Source organism: Thermomyces dupontii (genome assembly GCF_041956625.1).
Source record: "Thermomyces dupontii strain NRRL 2155 unplaced genomic scaffold VTN31scaffold_2, whole genome shotgun sequence".
Classification (NCBI taxonomy): Eukaryota; Fungi; Ascomycota; class Eurotiomycetes; order Eurotiales; family Trichocomaceae; genus Thermomyces; species Thermomyces dupontii.
Window position 1 is genome coordinate 2687548 of NW_027192308.1, and position 24834 is coordinate 2712381.

Sequence of the window (24834 nt, forward strand, 5' to 3'; positions counted from 1 at the left end):
TTTCGGTGCCAAGAGAGTCACTTGGCTACTGAAGTGTGACTGTGTGATTGATCAAATGCATCCCAAATGCCCAACCACCAAAGCCCAATTTGGACTTGATGGTTACCATCAGCACGTGAGCTCAAGGATTGAAAACCCATAAGGTGTTAATAAGCCAATTCCTGCCAGGTGTGTATCATAGGCCCAGGCAATGAGTTCTATATTGTGCAATACACAGTATTGACTGTTCCTGCGGCCATGTTCAACACATGCACTTGCAGACACCATCTGCTCAGCAGTCACAACGAATGGGTCGCACCGCACCACTCAAACAATCGTCAGGCACGGGCTTCGCAAGAAAGATTATCCGAAGAGCTCTCCACTGGTCCTTGACCGGCAATGATCCGATTGGTGCAAGCTGCAGGGGAAATCCATCCGAATGTCCCTGGCCAAGAGGAATCCTCAGATCTTCACGCACATGTTCTATCACAGTTTGCAATTCTCTGAAAGATTAGGCCTGCTAGTACGGAGTAGAACTTGCAGCCTTTTCCTTCACCCTGCCAATGATGATGTGCATAGGAGGCGACTAAGAAAGAGCACAACAACTTGTGGCAATTGCCTCAATCAAACGCACACCGGAATGGCACGATAAGAGCACGAGTAAGTACTGTTTGGAATGCAATGAGGTGAGATGCTCTAGCGGTGGTAGAGAGCCTCTGCTAATCATGCTAGAACTGCCAAGTCAGAGATCTCACAGACTCTGCTGCAGCAAATGGTTCTACCTGTCCACATGCCCAGGGCACGGTTAATGGACATTCCTATTTCTGGTGTCAAGGGACTGCAGAGCTCAAGCATCAGTCACCTTACATGATGAATCATGAGGCTGAGATCAGCTCTTTGGGATCATCCAACGGCCACGAGCAACGCGCCGAGAGGTGCATTGTTCGGTGCCGCGATACAAAGATGCTGTGCGATTCACATGCATCTCATCAGTTGGCAAACCTGGCGGCTGGACACCTCACCTCAACCCGACCTGATAATCGTCTCTCTGCCATCTGAAGTAGCTCTAGAGCAGTGGTCTTCTTGCTCAGAACTTCATACAATACTTCCTTCTTCAGACCTGCTTCATCTGCTCACCTTCGGACGGACTCTGGATGGCCTCTGGCGCCGAATAGGACATGTTTGGAAGGCGCCTTTCGTGGCCCCGGTCGTTCTTTCCTCGGGACCCTTGACGAGGGTTTCTTCTGACCCGGTCCCGTGGTTCTTACAGAGAGTTGTACTCCCTCATTCAATCTCCCAGTCACTGGCGACTTCCTTCTATTCAAAGTCGGCAGCTGGTTCCTTCCCCCCGGCGACTATAAATTGCCCTTCCTCTCCCTCCCTCTGCTCTTCTGCTCGCACTTTTTCTTCTTCTTTCTTCATCCATCTGCTCTACTTACTCGACCGTTTCCTCTCAAGCATCCCTCTTACAGTCTTTCTACCCTTCCCAGTTCCTTCTCTTATCCCCATCTCCTTTTATCGTTTGTCCGTTCGTTTTTTGCTCTTTGCTCGGTCCGCTGCTCTCGTGTGGCCCAGCCTCTCTCGCAAGCTGTCTGTGGCCGGAGACGCGGAGAGGACTCGTAGACAACAATCCGTATTCCTTCGCTTCATTCCTCTCGTCCAGCATCTGAAGGGCAAGTCTTTCATTCTCTGTCTCGCCTTCGAAACGCCGGACCGCTGCTGACCAGACGGTAGGTCTTAAAGATGACTGCACCCACGCAGCCAGCTTCTGCTGCGGACAACGATCAGAAGTCTCAGAAGCCCCAGGCCGACAAGGGCAAAGAGATCCCGCGTGCGGCGTATGACCAAGGTGGGCTGCCCGCCTTGTGGTTGATAGACAGCATCGACTAACGTACCTTCCAGCTTCTTATGTCCCACAGAACGGGAAGTTGACGCTTCAGCAACGCCTGCGTAAGTCCGACGCACAGCTGGGAGTATGTCCGTCTAACCATGATCTGACTTTTGCTCGTAGCTCTCTTAGGCGCTCCCCCAATGAGTGGCATGCTGAATGGTGTTCCATCCGCGAATTTCGGCCAACGCCAGATGGCTCCTCATGAGAGACATCTGCCTTCCTACCCAGTTCAGCCGCAGGTCTACTACCCCGGGTTCGTCGGAGGTGCTGCCATCGCTCCCGTTAACTACCCTCATCTTCCCTGGGGTGCTCCTGGTTCTCACAGTGCCGGTCTCCCTTATTCGACTCCGCCGTGGGCCCCGGTTGAGGACGTCAAGCCGGGAATGAACGACTATCCGGCCAATAACCATAACCACTACCCGAACGCAGGTGACCGTGCCACGTACCATTCGATGATCCCAGGCGTCCACCTCCAGCAACCTTGCCTGCAGTGGCAGGTGATGAAGACGCCGAACGGGTACATCCTTCAGGACATGGAGGCTCTGACCCAGCAGGAACCCGCCATTCCTCGCGCGGTTCCGGCGATGTGGACTAACTCCTCGGACCTGACCTTGGCCAAATGCCTGGAGAACCGTGAAGGCATCACGAATGTCTACATCCGCGGTTTTCTGCCCGAAACCACTGATGAGATGTTGCATGGCTACGCAGCGCGCTTCGGAGAGATCGAACGCTGCAAAGCGATCGTCGATCTCGAGACCGGGCTCTGCAAAGGGTAGGCTACTTCTGACATTGCTTGTCATTGGCTCGAAGGAACTAACGGGGTCTACAGCTTCGGATTTGTGCAGTACTACAACTTTGACTCGTGCGAAAACTGCATTCGTGGCTTCTATTATCTCGGATACCAAGCTTCGTATGCTCAGGTATGCTGATCAAGGATGATTTCCTCGCTCTGGCTTTTGCTGACAAGGAACAGAAATCACGGAACTCTCGCCTGAAGGATCTCGAGGATCGTACCTCGACCAACATTTACTGCACCAATGTGCCTATGCATTGGACTGAGGCGGTATGTATTTTCTGGATAGATCAATTTGACTTTGGCACTTACCCGCACAGGACCTCCGCCGACACTTTGAGCCATATCGCGTGGTATCGGAGAAAATCAGTAGGGACGAAAAGACCGGCGTGAGCAAAGAAGTTGGCTTTGCCCGGTAAGCACATTCCCTCCAGCTGCCACTTGTCTCTCGCTGACTTCTACATGACAGCTTTGAAACACGCGAGATTGCCGAGGAAGTCTTGGAACGTTTCCATAACGTTCCAGGCAAGGATGGTGTCAAGTTACTGCTGCGCTTTGCGGACACCAAAGCCCAGAAGTTGCTCAAGCAGCAATCGAATGAGAGACGTGCGTACCGTGCCGGAGAGTATAACTACTCTGTTGAAGTTGTCCAAGGTTCTACCCCGTCTCCGGCGACCTCCCGACTTGCCCAGGGACTCTCTCAGGCAAGCCCCACGTCGCCTTTGTCTTACCATTCTCCAATGGGGCCGGGTCCAGTTTGGACTCCCGCGACGACGATCTCGCCTTCGTACGCTCCCTGATCCTTCCTCTGCCCTCGTCGTCTGCTAACGTCTTCGCAGTCTTCCACTGATCAAGAACAACAATGGGGCTCGTCGTGCGATGAACTCGTGGCCGTCTCGAGCTCCGCTCTCGAGCCTTGAGAACACTCCCGGCCTTCGGGGTCGTCATGTGTCAGCAGGCCCAAGTATCACAGCAAACAACCACCAGCCTGTTTCTGAGAATCGTCCCCCCACTGCTGAGAACCATCAAACCGTTGTGCTTTCCAAGACTGTGATTCCCCCGGCTTCGGATGAAGCACGCACCCCCAGTCCGAAGAAGGAGGGCATGAAGGCCAGCTCCGTGTCGCCGGTCGCATCGCGCAGGGAGGTGGCCACCGCTTCCCCCAAGTCCTTGGTCTAGACTGTCGCGATGGCACAAGGGAAACATGGCATCACGGATCCTCTCCGCCTGCAACGTCTAGTGGACTTCGTTTTTCGAGAGTTTCGGCATATGGTCACATTGTCGTCCTTCGACATGTGCTTTTTCTACTCCATGGTTTCTACCCTATGCTACTTTTGAGTTCTTTGCTCGATCCATTGCATGGTCGTTACAGATGCAGCTTTAATGGCCGGACGAGAATAGCTCCCGTTATCGGCCGGTTCGCTGACAATGCATCGATGCTCGATACTCGTGATTCTTTCCAGGTTTCAGTGGGTTCGTGCCGGCATGCTTCAGATTGCTCTTCTGTTATGGCGGGAATAAAGTCGAAAATGACCAAAAATAGCGGGGAGGTAGTGATCTTGTCTTCTTTTTGTGTGTTTTCTCTGCCTTTTACCAAATCCATATGCCGAATGTTATGCTCGTGATTGATTTTTGATCCCATTACAACTTTATACGTAGTCTAGAAAAGAACCGCCAGCTAGAGCAACAACGTCAAGGTCCATCTCTAACGGCACATGGTCTCCAGGCAAAACGATGATCCGGAAATATACGCATCATCAATCTCGTCCAGGATTCAAGTTGCTCACACAAGCAGCAAGATTCCGGTGCACATCATCAATCATCAAACCCGAAGAATATGCCTTTCATCCTCATTCCTTGCCCATAAACGCCATCTTCCCAAGCAGGTACTGCCAGTTTCGAGGCTCCCTGCGTGCCGTGTCCAGTATTATTAACCAAGGACCTTCATCTTTTTCTTCTTTTTCCCGCCTTCCTCCTTCTTCTGCTGAGCTTTCTGCCATTGTCGCCAACTATCAATCCGTTCCTCTCGTGTCTCCTCCCATGCCTTTTCCGCTTCCCGTTTGCGCTTGCGCGCCTCCGCCTCCTCTTCCTCTTTTCTCTTTTCGCGACCTTCCTCTTGCATGCGGGCCTTCATCTGCCGTCGCTTGCGAGCTTCCTCCTCGAGAAGCACTTCGACCGTTTTCTTCCGCCACTCCACCTTGAACTCTTCCGTTTTGAGTTCGGGCGAGTCAAGGGTGTACTTATGCTCACGAATGAGAAGTCGGCGCGCATCGGCTATGCACTCATCGAGATGGGTCCGTTGCTTCTCATCCAGCAGGGTCGCATATGCTTTCTTGAGTCGGTCAAAGGCGTCCGGCGCTAAGGGGTTCTTGGTCTTGTCAGGATGGATCAACAGGGATTTTTTGCGGTATTGAGCCTTGATGTCGGATTCGGGGACGCCTGGCTGGAGATCAAGGACCGCATAGCTGATGGATGCGGTTTAGTTTCGAAGCCGTGATACATCTGAGGACTTTGGGGAAAAACTCACGCATCCAATGGGAATGCCTTTCGAATCCGATCGATCTCTGCATCCTGTTGGATGTACGTCAGCATGGAATGGGACGATGATCTCAGGGAGGTGAGTGGCACGTGCCTTGTCGAACTCCTTTGCTTCCTGTTCTAGGACATTGAGCGCGTCTGTATCGTCAGCCATTTCCGAGACGAACAGCTGCCAACTACCTTTGGGATATCTGACAGCGAAACCAGTGCTGGTAGAGGGTGCGGTGTTCTGCTTGGACAAGAGACGAGAAGCTACCTTTCTCCGCCAGCCAAGTTGCCCTAACCTGCTTATCGTTCTTATCTTATCTTATCGACATGATGACTAAGCGAATAATTTCAGGAAAAACCTCGACCAGAACGATATCGAGAAGGTCGAACAGCCAGTATTTCAGGCATGTGGTATCGACCATGGCTCCGGCGAAGGCATCAAAAAAGGCCAAATCGGCCCCTAAGAAGCCCTTGATGAGTAAACGATTACTCAAACGCAAACGCAATGAGGAGCAGCTTTCTTCCCTCAACCAGCGAGTGCAAGAGCTTGATCCTAAAGCCCGACTCGAATCTTTCTCGGAACTCCCTCTCTCCGAACCGACGGCAAATGGTCTCTCGGCATCGCATTACAAGACGCTGACCGACATTCAATCTCGTGCGATTCCATATGCACTCCAGGGGCGAGACATTCTCGGTGCAGCAAAGACGGGTAGTGGGAAAACGTTGGCGTTCCTTGTTCCGGTCCTGGAGAATCTATATCGAAAACAATGGACAGAATATGATGGTTTAGGCGCGCTGATTCTCTCGCCGACTCGCGAATTGGCCATCCAGATCTTTGAGGTCCTGCGCAAAATTGGTCGGTATCATACCTTCTCCGCCGGGCTGGTCATCGGAGGAAAGAGTCTGCAGGAAGAGCGGGAGCGGTTGGGACGGATGAATATCCTCGTGTGCACTCCCGGCCGGATGCTGCAGCATCTGGACCAGACGGCCGAGCTGGACGTTTACAATCTGCAAATGCTGGTCCTTGATGAAGCGGACCGAATCATGGACCTTGGGTTCCAGCAAACCGTCGACGCCATTGTTGAGCATTTGCCCAAGACACGGCAAACAATGTTGTTTAGTGCCACGCAGACGAAAAAGGTGTCAGATCTGGCACGGTTGAGTCTTCAGGATCCCGAGTACATCTCTGTGCATGAGGCAGCCCCTACTGCGACCCCGTCAACCCTGCAGCAGCACTACGTCATCACGCCGCTGCCAGAGAAGCTGAATACACTGTGGAGCTTCATTCGAAGCAACCTCAAAGCGAAAACAATTGTCTTTCTCTCGTCCGGAAAGCAGGTACGCTTTGTGTACGAGTCGTTTCGGCACCTGCAGCCTGGCGTCCCGCTTCTTCATCTTCATGGCCGCCAGAAGCAAGGAGGCCGACTGGATATTACAACGCGGTTCTCGCGCTCCAAGTATGCTGTTTTGTTTGCCACCGATGTGGCTGCCCGCGGCTTGGACTTCCCGGCCGTGGACTGGGTCATCCAATTGGATTGCCCCGAGGATGCTGATACCTATATCCACCGTGTAGGGCGAACTGCGCGATATGAGCGAAACGGTCGGGCAGTTCTGTTCCTAGATCCCTCGGAAGAGGAGGGCATGCTCAAGCGGCTCGAACAAAAGAAAGTGCCAATCGAGCGGGTTAATGTGCGAGCAAAGAAGCAACAGAGTATCAAGGACAAGCTGCAGAAAATGTGTTTCAAAGACCCAGAACTCAAGTATCTGGGCCAGAGGGCCTTTATATCCTACGTCAAATCTATTTACCTGCAGAAAGACAAGGAAGTCTTCAAGATCAAGGAACTACCGCTGGAGGAATTCGCTGCAAGCTTGGGACTCCCCGGTGCTCCTCGCATCAAGTTCATCAAGGGAGCAGACGCCAAAGCGGAGAAGAACAAGCCGCGCGCGTTAGCGAAACTTGCTAGTGAAGAAGACTCCGATGAAGAGAGTGAAGGAAAGAAAAAGAAGAAGGGCGAAGTCCGGACGAAGTACGATCGAATGTTTGAACGTCGAAACCAGGATGTGCTGGCAGACCACTACTCGAAGCTTATCAATGACGAAGGCACGAGCATGGCGGCCAACGGCGATCCTGCTACTGCGGACGCGGACGAGGATGATGAGTTCCTGTCGGTCAAGCGGCGCTACGAGGCCGGCGATGAGAACCTTGCCGGTGAATCTGGCGCAGAATCTGAGGCCGGGTTGAGGCCCGGTGTCAAAGTCATTCACATTGACGGTGCAAAAGAAGCTCTCCTCATCGACTCCAAACGGCGCGAGAAGATGTTGAAATCAAAGAAAAAGCTTCTCAAGTACAAAGGCAAGGGGAAGAAGCTTATCTACGACGACGAGGGCAACCCTCATGAGATCTACGAACTGGAGGATGAAGAGAAATTCCGACAGGCCGGCGACGCGCAAGAGCAGCGTGCCAAGTTCATCGAGGCCGAGGCCGAGCGCACACGGCAGGCTGATATTGAGGATAAGGAATTGGCTCGGGAGAAGCGCAGAGAAAAGCGGGCGAAGCGCAAGGCACGGGAGCGCGCAGAAAGGGAAGCCATGGCCGGGACGCGGCAGGTGGCTGTGCTTGCGCCTCCGGAGGAGGAGGAGGTGGAGGAAGGGGAAGAAGAAGAAGGGTCAGAGGACATGGACGAGCAAGACGAGGCCTTGTCCGATGCGAGCAGCGAAGAAGAGGAGGAGGAGGAGGCGAAATCTTCGAAACCCCGTACGAGGAAGTGGTTCGAAGACAGCTCTTCAGAAAATGAGGACGACGAAGAGTCCAGTCGAAAGAAGAAACGAGCCAAACACAGCCACCAGAAACATGGCGCGGAAGAGCCGCGGGAGGTCAATACCCTGGAGGACTTGGAGGCGTTGGCAACGGGTTTGCTGGAATGATTATTGTCATTCATTCGTCCACTTCCTGGAGTTACGGAGCATGTTTTGACGAAATCATGTATGCATGTCCCACATACAAGTGTACAGTACATAATGCCAGAATGCCGCCGAAATATTTCAATGAACTCACTTCCCAGGTTGTGTACATCCTGAAGAACGCCATATCCATTTCCCATGACTGATTTCTACGTTCCTTGCATCTCTCGTCATCCACCTCACTCTCGAGTAACGATCATGACTGATTTCCCCGCGACTCGACCTCATTACTTTTTTGAATCAGAAACTCGCCCAGAACACGGAGAGGATTCGACGGCCTGGAACAACAGAAATCCGCTCAGTAATTTCTCCAACAAAGGCAAAAAACCACGAAAAAAAAAAAAAAAAAAACGTAACTGTTCCTTCGCCACCGCTTTCATCCCCTCCAACAAATACGGCACGATCTTCTCGTTCATGTACACACGCGCCGGCGCACCACCGGCCACGAGTGTCTGTTGTTGCTGTTGTTGTGACGTCTGTTGCTGCTCTCCGACCTGAGGATTCGGCGTGCTGCGGTTCAAGTCCGGTTGCGGTTGCGGCTGCGGCTGCGGTTGTGTGCTGATGGGGGTTGCGTCGGAGCTCATGGCTGGTAAGTAGCGGCGAGACGAGCAAGGAACCGTTCTGTGTTGGCAGACGTCTCAATTGAAGAAAACTCCAGATCTGAAGGTGTGGGTAGAAGAACTTCGTAGATGTTGATTGAGCTCTTTGTCAGTGATTTTCACGCTCTTAAGCCATTCGGGTACGCGTCCCGCAAGTCAATTTCCGAAGGGCTTGCCCGCACTTCAGCGATTCTGTGAATTATACTGGTTTGATATCTACATAAGCGTTAGCTCTGATCAAGAGCGAGGCTCGAGCTGGATCGCGTCCTGAGGAGTGACACGTGACGATAAGGGTGCTTACTAAGCTAGATTAGTTCAGATCATTCTCACGTGACCACGTGTCGCACTTAACACGTCTGACCGCGCCCAGGCAACAGCACCGTTCACACGTGGTTGTCCTGCCGAACTCGCGGACAGTGATCCCTAACCTGCCATGCTGTCTGGAATAGGCGCGTCTTGGTTTGTCTGGCATCATACCAGCCAGTATGTCTCTTCTCGACTTCTTTGACACCCAGCGACCTTCAGCGAAGCGTATCAAGCGGTTTGACAGCGACGTCAAAGGCACATCGGTCACTCGAGACAGCTCGCCGAGCAAGACCGGGAGCAGTGAGCATGAATCAGGGGACGCATTGTTGGAAGTCGTTGGTGATTCGAAGATTGGGCAGGATGATGGCCTTCCCTCTGGAAGTCAGACGGAGCTGGAGGCCATCTTACCTCCAGTCAGAACCGACAAAGAGGCAATCGAAGAATACGAGGCCTCCCGTGCGTCGCAAACTGAAGAGCTGAGTCTCGAGCAGCGGCTCCATGAGCGCAAGTGGCAAAAAGGGCGGAACTCTATCTATGTAGATGCATTCAATCTTGCGCTGGAGACTGTTCTCAACGAGGAGGCTCATTTGTTTGACGAGCATGAACGGGAAGTTTTCAGGCAATGGCAAGGTCTGAGTTATGAGGCTCAGTATTTGTATGTATCCTTGATCCGAACCCGAGCAAATGAACTGTATTGATGATCTGGGGTTTGGTTTTTTTTTTTTTTTTTTTTTTTGGATTGTAGATATGTTCGGCTGTTTTTGCGCAAGACGTCCGCGTGGCATCGCGTCAATAAACTCGGATATCACACGGATATCAGCGACATGTCTCAAGCGATTGCTGACCTTCGCGAGGTCCGCGATCTGCCTCGTCCGAGTACAGCTCCCAGTGAGAACCCGGCGGAATTAGAGACCCCAGAAGATTGGACTCTCGGTGAGTCGTTCAGATTTGCGGAAGGAACAGAAGAGCTGCGAACCGTGGAAGAGGCGGCATCTCTACTTCTTCTTGACGAGCTCAAAGCCCTTGCCAAGGAGGCCAAAGTGCAGGGCAGAAACAAGCAGGACCTGGTCAATGCTCTGCATCAGGCGAGCCGTACCCAGACAGGACTCAAAGATAAGAGCAATAGAGACGATTACTTTCTGCAAAAGATTCTCAGTCAGACAGGAGATTGCATCAGGCTAACGCCTGCTCCGCTGAGGCTGTTTGAACGTGTACACTTGGTGTATTATCGCTCGACTGAGTGGACGGAAAAGTCACTCACGACGATCATCCTGGCTAAAATTGCACGCAGGAATTTTCCGCAGTACATAGTGTCTAGATCAGCCTCCATCTTTCCTTCACGGGAGATACTTCTGGAATTTGAGGCTGCGATACGGACGCAGTTCCAGGTCGATAACTTCCTCGAGTCCAATGGCATGCCAGCCGATGAACGATTTCAGAAGATCAAGGAACTGAGTGAAAAGGTTTATCCCAGATGGCGAGCGTTGCTCCAGCAGGAGCAGCACAAGGAAGACAGCGTCTATGTCAGCGGCGAGGGAGCCTACCTTCGACGCTTCTCCCCAGCGTGGGTTTACACGCGAATTATTCACAAAGGCCTGCAGGCACTGGCTCGATTCAAAGAGTACAAAAGAGAATACGAATTGTTGACGGAGTTGCTGGACCAGCGTCTCTTCCACCCGGCTCGACGCGGTGCGTGGTACCAGCGCAAGGCCCTGCTGGAGGAGCACTACATGTGGTCCGTGGCTTCGCCAGACGGGCGCCGGGACGACGCATTGCGAAAACACTGGAAGCGCATCGCACTGGAAACCTGCGAGCGCGGCCTCCAAGATCCCGACTGCCATATTGTGTACCACTATGATCTCCAGAAGCGGATCATGAAGCTCGAAAAGTCCCTCCGAGTGGTCAAGCGTGAGCAACATGACTTTGGGCATGTGCTGCTGGCGAAGCCCGCAGAACGCACTGTCGAGGGCATACGTCTTGAGGAGCGGAACGGTCTGGATAGCTGGGTCAAAACGAGCGAGGAAACCCCAACCTCGGTAACGAAGCGAGGGAAGCCCACCATGTGGCTCGACGAACGTGACGACGCGGAGAAAGGTTCCGGATGTCGAGTAGAGACCATGTGTCTCCGGTGGTACCAGCGCCATCACGGCTGGAAAGGCTATCATTCCGAGAGTGGCCTTCTCCGGACGCTGTTCGGCTACCTCTTCCATGACATCCTCTTCACATACGTGCCCAACGTCTTCCAGACGCCTTTCCAGACATGTCCCCTCGACCTGCACACCGACGCGTTCTACCCGACGCGCGCGTCCGAGATCAACCACCGGCTGGTGCAGATTGCCAACGGCGGCGCGGAACAGATCATCCGTGAGGTGCACGCGCGCGAGGCCGACCGGCAGACCTGCATCGTGGGCATCGACTGGTCGTTCCCGCTATCGGACTTGCTGGAGATTGTGTCCTGTTTCGACGGCAACGCGTTGGCGACGGTGTGCAAAGTGCTGGCGCAAGAGTACCAGCAACGTGGGAGTGGGGTTCCAGACCTGTTCCTCTGGCATCCGGAGAGGAAGGAGGTGATGTTTGTGGAGGTTAAATCGGAGAATGATCGGTTGAGCGATGCGCAGCGGCTTTGGATTCATGTACTCCTGGGGGCGGGGCTTAGGGTTGAGCTATGTTATGCCGTTGCTAAAGAGGTCCGTTACGTAGACGTATAGATTGTGTTGCATCTTCGAGTTATGACAAATCTACAGCGGATGAATGTGAATACACCTCTACTTCTTGGAACAAGAAATGGTATCATCGATTTTCGGCACCGTTTAGATGGACATCTGATTCATTGTCATTTCTAGAATTGCACATGAACCTAGGCCCACATGAACGTTCCAACCCATCCCGTTTTGACAATGCCAAATACAGGGGTCTCCAGCATGAATTTAAGCAACCAGGGTGCTGGCGGTGGCGCTCTCGTATCGCCAGGTCGGGGGAAGGACACCGACGGTCTTGTAGTAGCGAGACAGACGGTGGATGCGGGACTCGATCAGAATAAGGCGGAACTTGGCGTCCTTGTCCTTGCGGTTACGCTCGAGGTGCTTGCGGACGGACACCGCCTACAGGTAAACAACATCGTTAGCCAAAGAACGAATGCCAACCCAACATCCAACTGGACTGATATGAATTACCTTCTTGATCAGGAAGTACAGGTCCTCGGGGATCTCAGGAGCGAGGCCTATTGTATTTCTCATCTCTCTGTCAGCCGTTGATTTTGACCAAGCAGAGGCATATGGTTGATTGCGGAGGCGCAATGGTAATTGCTGCCTTCGCCCTTTTTCGTGACAGGAAGTCCAGGCTAAGAATGAGATTATGGATCACCAGTTGACCCGTTCCCAGCCATTCATCCTGCCACAAGCATCGACGATGAAGCGCATTCCGTACCGTTCGACTTGAGAATCCGTAGGATCTTGTTGCCTGTAATCGGATGCATTAGCAACGGACCACATACACGTAACGTCTATTAGGCTGATGGAAAACATACCAGTAACGACCTTCACCTGAGCAATGCCGTGGCTATCACGCAGGATGACACCAATCTGCGAGGGCGTCGCACCCTTACGGGCGAGCTTGCAGACCTGGTCAACAACCTGCTCCGGAGTGGTCTTGAGCCAGGCCGGAGGCTGCCGCGAGTAGGGGATCGCGGACGACGAGATACCCTTGCCCTTGCCGTGAAGACGACCCATCTTGGCGAGTTCGCTCTCGAGGTGAGATTGGCGGCGTTAAGAAATTGAAGCTGGGTCTGGTGAAGTTGTCGACTTGCTGAGGGCAGAAATGAAAATCTCACGGCGTTTTGTCGAAGTATTTTCCGCCGGTGAAGGAAAAGCTGGGCGGTGAGTGGGTGTAGTGTGGATCACGTGACCTATGTCGCTTATTTTTTTTATCGTCTACGGAGTATCTCAGCCGAAGCTCTGCTCGTACAATTTCTTCAAAGCGCTTTTGGACTCGAGATATGGAGTCATTCATTCATAGGTCTTGATTATCTTGATTATCCAGATGTCAGTACGCGTGGATGCGTAGACATTCAAAGGTCAGTACATTCCAATTTCTCCTCAGTCCCCGCGCGTTTGCATCGCACTGCATGATGATACACACCTCATTTTCATCATTTCTGGTACCTCTTGTGTCAGGGGCAGTCAACTGCCTCAATGAACTCAATGGGACTTCTGATTGCCGTCTTCCTGCCTGTCGAATACGTCGGTTGTGCTTTGACTGGTTTACTGATGGGTTGTTTGTAGGCTCGTGGCTGCGATGATTTGTGTCCAGAACAACTACCTATGTACTCCGTAGTGGCTTCACGCTCTCTTGTCCTTATATTGCAACACGCTGTGAGGGTTGACATCAGGCTAAACCTGAGGGCTACCTACCTACCTAGGCAGCTATTTCTCACGTACCTCTAGGTTAAATACTCCTCTACGGTGGAGGTACCTCGCAGTGCACCCGGGGTGATGACTAATCCGTCGAGGTCATGTGTACTTGTACAGAGGAATCGCCATCTGTTCTTGGCTTCAGTTTATTTGTTCAAACTCCGACTGCGAATTTGTTTATGATAGAACACTTTGTGATAAAGGCTACCGAAGTACCTTGACATCCGGAATCGTCATGGTACCTTTTACTAACCCATTTCGCTGGCGCATCTGGCCATGGCTCTGGGTTCTTATCACCGATTTTATTCGGGGGATCAACTTGTTCACAGCTGTGAAGCCGAGCCTTCACGGGGATGGATGCAAAGAAGTATATTTCTAGATAGTTCGTATGCTAGATATGTCACCACTACTGCTAACTCGATTATTCAATGTCTACAGAATGCGACATCAGAAAAGTTGAAGAACTCCGTCATGTACGTAAAGGTGCCAAAGGGACACCTGACGAGCGGTTTCTCTGGAATCATCTGTAAAGTCGATGAGGAAACAATTGTGAAATATCCAAAGTTCATTCCGAACGACGATTCTCGCAACCGAATGTTTCGCGATATGATCAGCAAGGAAAGAGAGATCTACGAACGTCTGGGAGCTCACCAAGGGATCATTTCGTACTTGGGTATCCATGATGAGTCGACCGGCGCGATAAAGCTGGAATACGCAAAGCAGGGAGATTTGGAACGCTATATCCAAACTCACGAAACACCCTGAGGCGAATCGCACAGCATGGATTCAATCCCTGGTGGAGGCTTTCTGGTACATCTATTCTCACAAAATTCTCCATCGAGATGTCAAACCAAACAATATCCTTGTTCAGAATGGCAATCTAAAGGTTTCTGACTTTGGCAATGCTGAAATGCATAAATTGGACACGACATGAAGGAGATCTGCGAGGGAGATCCACTTTCTCGAATCGACATACTCGGCCTTGGATGTATCATTTATTCTATCGCAGCATGGCAGGTTTTCTACTACGATTATTATGAGGATGAACGCTGGCCGGGGCCACACGATCTCCCACCGACGAGCGGACTGCCTTTCCAGCGTATCATTGAGAATTGCTGGAAGGAAGGCTATTATGGTACCATGGAATCGCTGTATGAAGACTTTTTTGGGGTCAGAAGGTTAGTAAGTGAAATTCGAGGATGAAAATAATCGCATTCATGTTGTGAAAGGGAAAAAGGTTGTGTACCTGGCGTCCTGGCCAATCCACCATCAAGATGCTATAGTTAACCTACATTAATACGCAAGCAAGCTTCATTGCGCCAAATGTGATGCCAATCGTCAACCTTTCCCTTCCTCCTTGTGACATAGAGGTATTGAGATACCTATCTGTTATTTCCCACATGGAGACAAACCCTAGTACGGAGTATACTTTCAATGAGTTGCGAATTAAGCGCCCACAGCAACGCCTTGAGATTGAACAGTAGGCCCGGAACCGGAACTTCCGTCTCCCTTGTGATCATTACTCTCTTCCTCCATTTGGAGGCATCTTGCTGCGGCATTTGGGGCACATATTCCTTTTTGAATAACCACGGCTTGAATCCTTGGATGTTGATTCTGGATATGAGCCGGGTGATCCCCTCTCAGAGGCCGAATCGCATAGGTACATAACAATGTCTCTTTCTGGCTCCTTGTGCCTACCTGTGGGACAGACGAAGGGAGCGGCTCGAGGAAGAGTTATCTGTTCTGCGTTTATCGACGACAGGTACTATCAAGTACTCCGGTCGATGTCTAACTGCTACCAATGGGGCATTCCCGCACAATATTCCATGAAAGGTGGGGAGAGCTGAAGCCTTGAAGGCCGAATGCCAGTTGAATAGTACTGCATCGCATCTTCACTCGATCTCTCCTGTCTTATGATCACGAGGCTACAGTTCAGTGATCAGAAGCACCGTCACATTCCCCGCTCGTACATTGGATGTGTCATATGTAAGTCCATTCAAGGGCTGTGTTCGTGGTACTGTAATAGATGCCTTCGCCGCCCAAAGTTGATTAAGTTCGCAATGTCCGCGTAGGTGGTGATCCCCTAGCCGGCGGCGTCTCATCATAACAGGTGGCTACGGCGGACTGTCTTTGCTACATACAAAACCAAGTACGGAGTAGCGATCAAAATTGTTATGGGGCTGTGACACTGGTATTGCCATTATGTCTTGCCTGATATCCATGCACCGACTATGAGTCTAACCACAGAAGTACTACAGTAATAGTTCATACTGCTGCCGTTGGTCTCATGGGAGAGCTCAGAGGTTGATAAGTTCTCAATTTTCTCTACGTATGCACGGAGTATTTACATACAGAATTCCAGCAACAATGGTGGTGTTACAGTTTGGATTTAACCTCTGGTGTCGAGGTCTCCCGACCATCTCCAAGCAACTCCCACCCCTTCCCGCGGTACTTGCGAGGCCAGATGCCATTCCGGCCAGGAGCCAGGATACCCTTGGGATCCAGAGCGTCCTTGACCTGCTCATGGAACCGCAGCAGGGACTTGCCGTTCCAGGAATACGTGTGCATAACCTGGTCGGCTAGCAGGATGTGGGTGCGGTACTCTCCGTAGCCGGCCTCCGCGCACTCATCGATCATCTTTCGGATGGCAGCGATGGCTCGCCGCTTCTCGTCCTGGCTGCTGCGGTCGTAGACGATGTTCACGATGAGATGCATCTCGCGTGGCGAGATGCAGAACGTTGGGAACAGGTCGAATCCATACTCGCGGTGGATACGGATCGCAATGTCGATGACCTTGCGCGCGTCCTCCCGCTTGGTCGGGCAGATGGGCGAGAAGAACAGGTGCGAGCCGTTGTTCTTCCAGTTCAGCCACTCAAGCTCGCGGAGTTCTGGGATACCGGCGCAGACTCGGGCGCGCGAATGCAGGTAGTGGTCCTCGGGCACATCCTTTGGGAAGAGGAACCGGACGCCGGGGATCTTGCTAAATTCGGATTTGACAACGTCGAGGTTTTCTTGGATCGCTCGAGGTGTGCCGTAGAGGCAGCCTGCTCGTTGCGTTAGAGATCGCAATAGCTTGTGGAGAGGGCATGGACTTGTTCATACCGTAGAATACCCAACCACAGTCACCGCACGGCATCTTTGAGGCATGTTTCCGGATCACATCCCGAGGCATCTGGCCCGGACCGTCGTAGAATTCTTTCCTGTTCTTCCCCGTGACAGCAAGTTCCTGAATGACGTGTCGCAGCTGCGGAACGTTGCCCATGATTCGCCTCACCATTAAACCGCGGATGATCTCGATGATATCCTCAAAGTCTTCGTCCCGCGGAAATGTGACCATGAAGGTCAAGCTTTCCGTCTCCGGCATCAGCCACATGCCCATCTTGGTAACGATGCCAAAGTTGGACTGTGAGAAGATGCCGTCAACGTACGGCCCGTATCCGTACTGAAAGGCTTGCCATGTCGGGTTGTCGGCGCCATTCTGACCAGGCAAGGCGCCCATGCCGGTTCTGATCACTTCACCAGTGGGAGTGACAACCTAGACATCGTCAGTCAAAGCCAAAACAAATATGCGCCAATCCGGTCAGGGCCGCACCTCCAATCCGCAGTGATTTGCGAAATCTAAAAGTACGGTATCCGTTAGCAAATTCGAAACCATGTTTCTCGACAGTAGAGTACATACGATCACCCATCGGCGTATATCCCACTCCCCGATCGATAGCATTCCCCAAAACGGAGCCACCACCCAGATCCGGAGGATCAATCATCAGCGGATAGCCCGACTTCTTCACCTCCTCGTAGAGCTTGTAGTACGACACGCCCGGCTCAACCAGGCATGAGCACTGCTCGGGATCAATGTTGAGAACCCTGTTCATTCGCTTCCCCAGGTCGACAACGATGCTGCCCCGAACCCGCGGTGCCGCTCCGCCGTAGCCCAGGTTGCGGCCCATCGAGATGGGCCAGAGCGGGATCTCGTAGCGATTGGCCCACTTGACGATGGTGACGACGTCCTCGGTGGATCCGGGGTATACTGCAGCCGACGAGACCGTGTCGTTGGGATCAAACAGGTGAAAGGCATCATGTGTGTTTCTACGCATACCTCAAGGGTTGGGTTAGGAGGTTTGTCTGGCCTAGGTATAATTCAATAGGTTCAGTTGCTCTTACGGATGCTCCAAGTACCAGCCATCCTCCAATGGCTTATCGTTGATTACGACATGTTCCGGTCCAAGCAATCGCTTCAATTCATCGATAGCGGTATTGAACGTCTGTCGCTCGATGCCCGGTGGCAACACCGGCAGTTCGCCTTGTCGCTGCGTGATCCCCGAGAAGGTCTTGTTCTTCCACACTCGTGCCTTGGCCGCATTAGCCTTGTCGGCGAGGTTTGCCGGGACTCCGGAATGGCGGTTTTCGGAAAGGATGGGGACGGGGGGGACGGATTGATTGTTTGGAGCCATGGTGAAAAGGTTCAATCACTTCGCTTCTCTCCCTGGTACTGTGCAATCGCCTCCCAATGCTGGCCGAACACCGCATCTCTTATACTCGACTGTTTGTTTTGAGTTTTGACTATCAAAGATAGCTCTTGCCTATCGCAGGCAAAATGTTTTGCCGCGCAGGAACCCGCAAGAACCTTTGAGAGAGCTCCGCGTAGTAGAGTTTGTCTCCATCTATCTCCACAAGTTGAAGGTGGAGAACTTCCCCAGATTTCCCCAGATTTGACGGAGTAACCCCGGCACACTAAATTCCATATGATGGGCATTTGTGACCTGCTTATTCTCTTTCATAGAGATAGTGCGCGGTGTTAACTTCTCAATTTGAATCAATAGCACGCGCTTTTTTTGTAGGTATCAAGTTCTGCAGCAAATGGCCGATGCAAGCACAGAAACATCTCGGCCGTTGGAGAATCGGCGAAACTCCGGCTCCGCCGAGAAAGTCGCTCGCGCCTGTGACAACTGTGAGTACTATACTACCCAATGCTTTGGCGCGGCGAAACCTGTGTTTGATCGCGATCACATTCCTCTTCTGTAATCGGAATACCGAATTCTGATTCTTGACAGGCTCCAGGTCCAAGTCCAAATGCCTGTTGCGCACAGGATCGCGCATCTGCGAAAATTGCAAGTTTCTCGAAGTACCATGCACCTTCAATCGCACCGTGAAGAAGCGCGGCCCGCCCAAGGGCTACGTCAATACGCTCGAGCAGAGACTCTCGTCTCTGGAGTCGATCGTCAAGGAGTGGCGGGAAACGGGGCTGGTACCGCCGGCGTCCAACGACGAGACCACTGAGGACACAATCTCTGCCGAGGAGCCAAGTACCGCCTGCAATACTACCGCCAACGGCAAAAAACGTCCAGCAGACGATGAGGGTCTTGAGGAAGCTAGAGCGCAGAAGCGTCCGAGCGGAAACCACTCGGACCATCATCGGGATATGTACTCACAGGTCACACTACGGCCTCCGTCGTTGCAGGATCCGACGACGGAAAAGTCAACGGTGCTGGGCTATCTCTCGATCGACGAGAACATGACCATGCGCTATCATGGTCCGACGTCGGGCTTGTACCTGATGACAAGGTCCCGAGTCTTTGCGTCGCCATTTTGGCAGTTCTCCAATCCGGGCTTCTGGCCGCCCAGCAAGCGGCCGACGTTTCGGACCGAAGATGAGATTGTCAATGCGGCTGATGCCATTGTGGGTGGTATTCTACCGAGCCTTTCAGTTCAAAATAAGCTATTAGAGTATGGATTTTTCACCCTAACTCTGCGACAGACTGAATTCTGACTAGTAAGCAGTGCATACTGGACCTACGTCCATCCATACTTTCCCGTGATTCATAAAGAGACATTTCTCTTTCAGCTCAGCAAGGACCGACGACGAATACCGCGGGCCGGAAGATCTGCACTTGACCAACTAGAACGCCGAATCCCGCAGGTCCTTTTGCTTGCCATGTTTGCCGTGGCCGCGCGATTCGTCGAGGATCCAGAAAGGCAGCGGGACGACGGCGATCCCGGCGATGAGTATGCTACGAAAGCAGAGACTTTGATTGCACAACATAGTAGGGGTTGATTGTTTTTGGCTTTCGAAACTAAACAGATTCTAATCATGTTCCTAGAACAAAGCAGTATCAACTGCTGTCTCGCCCTACTGATGATGGCCTACCGCGAAATCGGCACTGGCGGTTCCATCAGCTGGATGTACGTGGGCAATGCAGTACGAATGGTAAACGCGCACTTCAATACTCTCTGTATGGGCACCCACTGATGATCAAATCACAGGCCCAGGACTTGGGCTTCCACCGTGACCCGTCCGTTTGGAAGCGCACGAGCTGCTTCCGTAACATGTCCTCCGTCGAGATTCAAATCCGACGGCTGATCTGGTGGGGGATCTTTGTACTCGACCGGTACATCTCAGCATGGCAAGGGCGGCCTTGTGCGATCCATGAAGATGATTTCGATACGCAGCTTCCGGACGAGGCTCCGCAGGGGGTCAGAGATATCTCCCTATCGTGTTTCATTCAGACAATAAGATTATGTATGTGGCCGTCAGGTTCTATGGACCGGAACCTCGTTAGGACTGACGGTTGATAAAGCGATCATCCAAGGCCGCATCCACAAGGCCTTCTACTCCGTCGGAGCAGAGCCGCAATGGGACAGACTATACGAATTCGAGCAAGCCCTGGATGAATGGGAGGCCCAAGTCCCGGACTTTCTCGGCGTGCGGCAAGGTAGTCGATTACCAGTCTCGGTAATCATGTTGCATGCGCAGTTTTGGAACTGCAAGATTTTGCTCCATCGGCCTTTGTACGTCCCAAAGTGGATATATTCCTCCTCCCCCTTCATATTGAGTCATGAAGTTTAACCCCCCTCGACCGCAGTATCAGCCCGACGCGGACCCGCAGCACAAACCCATCGCTGCTGGCCATGACCTCTGCCGCCGTGGCGATCGCCAACCTCCTCGAACACTTCACCTCATCGTACAGCGCGAACTTTGCGCCGCCGTTCCTCAACTACTACGCCTTCACCGCGACGATCGCCCATCTCTTCAACCGCGCCATGTGCCCGCTGCTTTTCTCGCCGTCCGCGCTGATCCACTGCACGGAATGCTGCCGCAAGATGGGCCAGATCTGGTCGAGCGCCATGCGGACGCTGCATATCATCGAGGGCGTCGACCACGACATTCATAATTATTTGCCCACGGTGACACCGTCTGGTGCGACGACTGCCGCGACGTCGGCAACGACTGCGTCGTCGTCGTCGGTGTCCACATCGGCCTATCCGGGCCTGCCGGCGGTGGGGATGCCGACTGACGCGGAGGGCACGCAGGTGGAAGGGGAGGATTTCTGTTTCACATCCTGGCCGTCGCCGATATTGGATCCAGATTGGTTATCGTTGGAGACCTGGAGGGGTCCCGAGGGGAATGAGCAAAGAGATCCTCAGCAATGGTAGTCATAGTAGTACTCAACTCGGATTTGAATTTCTGGAAATTTGTACCCGTACTATTTTCAATGCGAAATTTAGTCGGAAATCATTCAAAACATGATTTTTGTTTTCAAGGAAGTTTACCTACCTCGGTTCAAGCCAAAGATGTAGTTTTGGAGCTTCAGCGGAAAAACCGTTTCGGAGCGGGAGTACCCCAGCCCAAGCCCTAATTTCATTGTGATGACCAGCCCGACATTCATAAATAACGCCCTCGAGATGAACCATGATCGGCCTCAAGATCGACATCTAAGCTTCCTTCCTAATAACTATTCAATCAAAGTCCAATTCAAAGCGAGTGCTTTGAGACAAAATCGTAAGCGGAAGCACCCAAAGTCCTCAGACCGGACACGACGATGTCAAGCTCAGAGTCGATCCCTCCCAAGCCGCCGGCAGATGGTCCCCAGCGCGTCATCATCGTGGGCGCGGGGCTCGGGGGACTGGCGTGCGCGATGGCGATGCACCATCAAGGGTTCGAGGTGGTGATTTTCGAGAAAGTGCGGCAGTTCCTCCGGCTGGGGGACAGTCTGGGGTTCGGCGAGAATGCGCTCAAGTTGCTGAAGCGATGGGGACTGTACGATGAGTTGATTGCGATTGGGAACAAGAGTCCAGACATGCATATTCGCCGGTGGTATGACGGCAAGATTCTGGCGACGCAGCCGTTGATGGTAGGTTCAGTGTGCAGTCCGCGCGGGCTAGTTATGATAATAAAAGTTGGATTTCTACGTGGGGAAGTAGAAGCTGACTGATGTAGGATATGGCTGGTTACATCGGCCATCGGGGTGACTACCATGATTGCTTCATTAAACGCGTCAACCAACTGGGCATTCCCATCCACATGGGCCATGAGGTTGTGGAGTACAATGACGACGAGTGCAGTGTGACCCTCAAGGACGGACGGACCTTTTGGGCGGACCTGATCGTCGGCGCGGATGGGATCAAGTCGCGCGCACGCGAGCTTGTGCTGGGTTTCCAGGACAAGCCCAAGAGCTCCGGATATGCCTGTTACCGGGCATTTTTCAAGGGGGATGTGCTCCGCAACGTGCCCGAATGTCAGTCGCTGCTGAAGGAGGACTGCGTCAATATCTGGATCGGCGAAGATATGCATCTGGTGCAGAACACGCTGCGTAACGGTGATGAGTTCAACTGGATCATCACGCACAAGGACACCGAGGACATCAAGGAAAGCTGGTTCCAGCCGGGCAACATGGACGACGTGCGCGAGCTGATCAAAGGGTGGGACGAAACCATCGCGTCCGCCGTCAGGGTTACACCCAGCTGCCTGGACTGGAAGATCTGCTACCGCGCGCCGCTGCCCACCTGGGTCAGCAAGAGTGGCCGGATCGCGCTGCTGGGTGACAGCTGCCACCCTCACCTGCCGACCAGCGCCCAGGGTGCTTCCCAGGCTACGGAGAGCGCGGCGGTGCTAGCCCTCTGCATGAAGTTGGCGGGAAGGGGAAATGTGCCGCTGGCTGTAAGTCTCTTGCGAGTCAACCGGGCTATCCAATCCCATGCATGGCAAGTTATCGTCTAACAGATGTGCTTGATTCCAGACTCGGGTTTATGAGAAACTGCGCTTTGACCGCGTGCGCCAGTCTCAGCTCTCCGGAGAGGATCTGCGCAACCGATGGCACAATGCGCTTAAACACTTGAATGACGGCGAAGATCTTGACCCGGACGACATCAAGATCAAGGTAGGCTTTGGTTCCACGAGCCACCAGTCAAACACTTGAACTAACTCGCCCAGAATCGATGGCTCTACCCATTCGACGCCGAGGCTGACACGAGGGAACGATGGGAGGAAATGAGTGCCAAAGTCAAAGCAGAGCTGGAGTCCGGCAACATCACCCCGCTGTTTGGAGAAGAAGGCCCGCCACGAGTCCTCACGGTGCGGGATGCATACGGCAAGGTCAAGGATGCGGTCCCCAGTCAATACTCCGTCCTGCCAGGATTGACCGTGTAGACTTGGGGACCAGGGTTGGCCAAGTCCGATAACTCAAGTAGAGTATGCTGTGTAAATAGTACGGTATTAGAAGCAGTATGAATGCGAATGATACGATGCATGCGACATTCGTTGTGCGGAGGGGATCCCCAGTGCATGTCTTTCCGAACTCCGAAAGTACCTTGTAGGTTTGCCTACTCGTTGTGCCTCGTCCTACGAAATTGGCGAATCCATGACTCGATTGAGAGGTGATGAATCTTAGCGAGCGTTTGCAATGACCAATCCCCACAGCGGTCAACGACATGGTCGCGGAGGCCACCGCCATTGGAAGCGGCCCGTCTGGCGTAGTCAACGGCCCGACGCTGCCATCCTGGCCGATGCGATGGTTCTGATTCGTAGCGGTGGCAAGGCACGTTGGCCGACAATGAACGAATCAAGCCGCAGAACCGTGCACTTGGAGCAACAAGTGCAATACGTGAATACGATATGAAATGTTCGCTGGTAATCACTACTACGGCATGAGTTGGCCTTGATAGTATTTCGATGGTGGTTGTTGATCAGCTGATTGATGCGTCGTCGACACGCATCGCACGAACAACTGGATAATTGGCGTTGATCTCTGTTCATGTTTTTACTGAAAACGCTCCAAGACTGCTGGGCCAGTCCAGTGTTCAACGCGGCGTCGATCCTCAAATCCATTTTGAATCGTTGATTTTGCCATGAAAGTGGTCATTTTGTGGTTGATGGAGGCAGGTACTCCCGTCCCCTGATTGGTCAACTGTCATTGGATTCAGGAACCCTAGGGTTCGGACCATGGACCAATCATGTTTGACTCCGACAACGGCACATCTCAATTGGTTCTTTTGGCTTTTGCATGAATCGCGGCCCTTGCAGAGTCGCAAAGTCTGATCAACAGTCTAAGTAGGGCAGTGAATCCACACTCGAGGCCTTCGAGACTGGGACGAGAAAATGCCTATGTACCTCGCCCTACGGAGTAAGTATTGTAGTCGCCTAGGAGTTCAATCGTTCAAGTCGAAGACTGGAAACAACAGGCTGGCTGAGTTCTATTGCCAAGATCCATGGCTTTCGCGGCGTCCACCGTGGCCGTGCCAGTGGGACGGCTATCTCGCCAACTTGCCCAGTTCAGCACTGACTCGAAGCTGGGGTGGTGAGAGCTTTGTCGCAGCATCCGATGAGGGGTGGATCGCCAAGGCAGATACATTTGAGAAACCAGAGGCGGGCAGTGTTCGCCATGGCGTGATCGGCATGGAGGAAAGAAATCTCGGACAGTCTGTGGATCTGTCTGTGCTCTGCCTCGTGGCGAGCACAAAGGAACCACATTCAATTCATTATTGATTCATATCAGTTTCTTGAGTGACTGAGTCACGGCTTTTCTCTGGACGTTCTGGCGACGCTTGGCAATTGTCAGCCTCAACGAGATTTAGGTTATGAGGACATGAAGGTTACGGGACTCCTTCTGTACAAGACCGGCCATATGGAGTTGCCTGGATGAGATTACGGGTCCTCCGTTGAAGTCGTTGACATCTGTTGTTGTTAGAACCTCAGGGCTCTAGCCAGCTCGGCTCGCTTCAGCGAAATTGATTTACCCACTGATACACGTCCGTACGCGTAAGTAAAGAATGGTGGGTCCTCCCGCCCTCGGCAGTCCAGCGATATGGTTGGTTGATATGTAACCAACTTGTAATGCTCCGTATCGATACCAGCAGAGCCTTCAACAAACCCAGCCAACCCTAATCGCCGGAATCTCGGTCCCTGGCTCCCTGCATTTGCATTCTACACTCCACAACCGTCCCGGGCCCAGCGATTGCCAATCGTCCAGTAGTCTTCTCGGGGTTTATTAGAGTTTGCTCGAATTTTCCTAAAAGTCCACTCATCATGCAGTCAATGAGGTCAAAATCCGTCAGACGGTCAGACCTCGACCATGGTTTAAGAAGCTAGAACTCCTG

At 52.6% G+C, this 24834-nt stretch overlaps 10 protein-coding genes across 10 annotated transcripts; 6 read left to right on the forward strand and 4 right to left on the reverse strand.

The window, feature by feature from the left end:
- Nucleotides 1-1722: 1722 nt before the first annotated feature.
- VTN31DRAFT_3362 (uncharacterized protein) lies at nt 1723-3842 on the forward strand (the record flags this gene model as incomplete). The annotated part of the gene is made up of 8 exons (XM_069403633.1): nt 1723-1828; nt 1882-1929; nt 1991-2642; nt 2700-2790; nt 2844-2933; nt 2984-3078; nt 3133-3450; nt 3503-3842. The coding sequence occupies 8 exons, from the start codon at nt 1723-1725 to the stop codon at nt 3840-3842; spliced, it is 1740 nt and encodes a 579-aa protein (XP_069262795.1).
- A 751-nt stretch (nt 3843-4593) lies between these two features.
- VTN31DRAFT_3363 (uncharacterized protein) lies at nt 4594-5355 on the reverse strand (the record flags this gene model as incomplete). Its single annotated transcript, XM_069403634.1, has 3 exons — nt 4594-5128; nt 5191-5234; nt 5296-5355. 3 exons carry the CDS (start codon nt 5353-5355, stop codon nt 4594-4596), a joined length of 639 nt encoding a protein of 212 aa, XP_069262796.1.
- Nucleotides 5356-5609: 254 nt separating this feature from the next.
- VTN31DRAFT_3364 (uncharacterized protein) lies at nt 5610-8114 on the forward strand (the record flags this gene model as incomplete). The annotated part of the gene is made up of 1 exon (XM_069403635.1): nt 5610-8114. The coding sequence occupies one exon, from the start codon at nt 5610-5612 to the stop codon at nt 8112-8114; it is 2505 nt and encodes an 834-aa protein (XP_069262797.1).
- A 232-nt stretch (nt 8115-8346) lies between these two features.
- Nucleotides 8347-8734, reverse strand: VTN31DRAFT_3365 (uncharacterized protein; the record flags this gene model as incomplete). Its single annotated transcript, XM_069403636.1, has 2 exons — nt 8347-8428; nt 8508-8734. The coding sequence occupies 2 exons, from the start codon at nt 8732-8734 to the stop codon at nt 8347-8349; spliced, it is 309 nt and encodes a 102-aa protein (XP_069262798.1).
- A 500-nt stretch (nt 8735-9234) lies between these two features.
- Nucleotides 9235-11763, forward strand: VTN31DRAFT_3366 (uncharacterized protein; the record flags this gene model as incomplete). Its single annotated transcript, XM_069403637.1, has 2 exons — nt 9235-9710; nt 9801-11763. The coding sequence occupies 2 exons, from the start codon at nt 9235-9237 to the stop codon at nt 11761-11763; spliced, it is 2439 nt and encodes an 812-aa protein (XP_069262799.1).
- A 219-nt stretch (nt 11764-11982) lies between these two features.
- Nucleotides 11983-12783, reverse strand: VTN31DRAFT_3367 (40S ribosomal protein uS15; the record flags this gene model as incomplete). Its single annotated transcript, XM_069403638.1, has 4 exons — nt 11983-12156; nt 12229-12275; nt 12482-12514; nt 12582-12783. 4 exons carry the CDS (start codon nt 12781-12783, stop codon nt 11983-11985), a joined length of 456 nt encoding a protein of 151 aa, XP_069262800.1.
- A 916-nt stretch (nt 12784-13699) lies between these two features.
- VTN31DRAFT_3368 (uncharacterized protein) lies at nt 13700-14229 on the forward strand (the record flags this gene model as incomplete). Its single annotated transcript, XM_069403639.1, has 2 exons — nt 13700-13831; nt 13903-14229. 2 exons carry the CDS (start codon nt 13700-13702, stop codon nt 14227-14229), a joined length of 459 nt encoding a protein of 152 aa, XP_069262801.1.
- A 1611-nt stretch (nt 14230-15840) lies between these two features.
- VTN31DRAFT_3369 (uncharacterized protein) lies at nt 15841-17915 on the reverse strand (the record flags this gene model as incomplete). Its single annotated transcript, XM_069403640.1, has 5 exons — nt 15841-16508; nt 16567-16999; nt 17057-17082; nt 17144-17550; nt 17626-17915. 5 exons carry the CDS (start codon nt 17913-17915, stop codon nt 15841-15843), a joined length of 1824 nt encoding a protein of 607 aa, XP_069262802.1.
- A 406-nt stretch (nt 17916-18321) lies between these two features.
- On the forward strand, nt 18322-20895 carry VTN31DRAFT_3370 (uncharacterized protein; the record flags this gene model as incomplete). Its single annotated transcript, XM_069403642.1, has 7 exons — nt 18322-18412; nt 18516-19188; nt 19243-19505; nt 19563-19669; nt 19726-19981; nt 20040-20250; nt 20325-20895. The coding sequence occupies 7 exons, from the start codon at nt 18322-18324 to the stop codon at nt 20893-20895; spliced, it is 2172 nt and encodes a 723-aa protein (XP_069262803.1).
- A 386-nt stretch (nt 20896-21281) lies between these two features.
- On the forward strand, nt 21282-22888 carry VTN31DRAFT_3371 (uncharacterized protein; the record flags this gene model as incomplete). Its single annotated transcript, XM_069403643.1, has 4 exons — nt 21282-21593; nt 21680-22399; nt 22479-22619; nt 22673-22888. 4 exons carry the CDS (start codon nt 21282-21284, stop codon nt 22886-22888), a joined length of 1389 nt encoding a protein of 462 aa, XP_069262804.1.
- Between the last annotated feature and the right edge of the window lie 1946 nt (nt 22889-24834).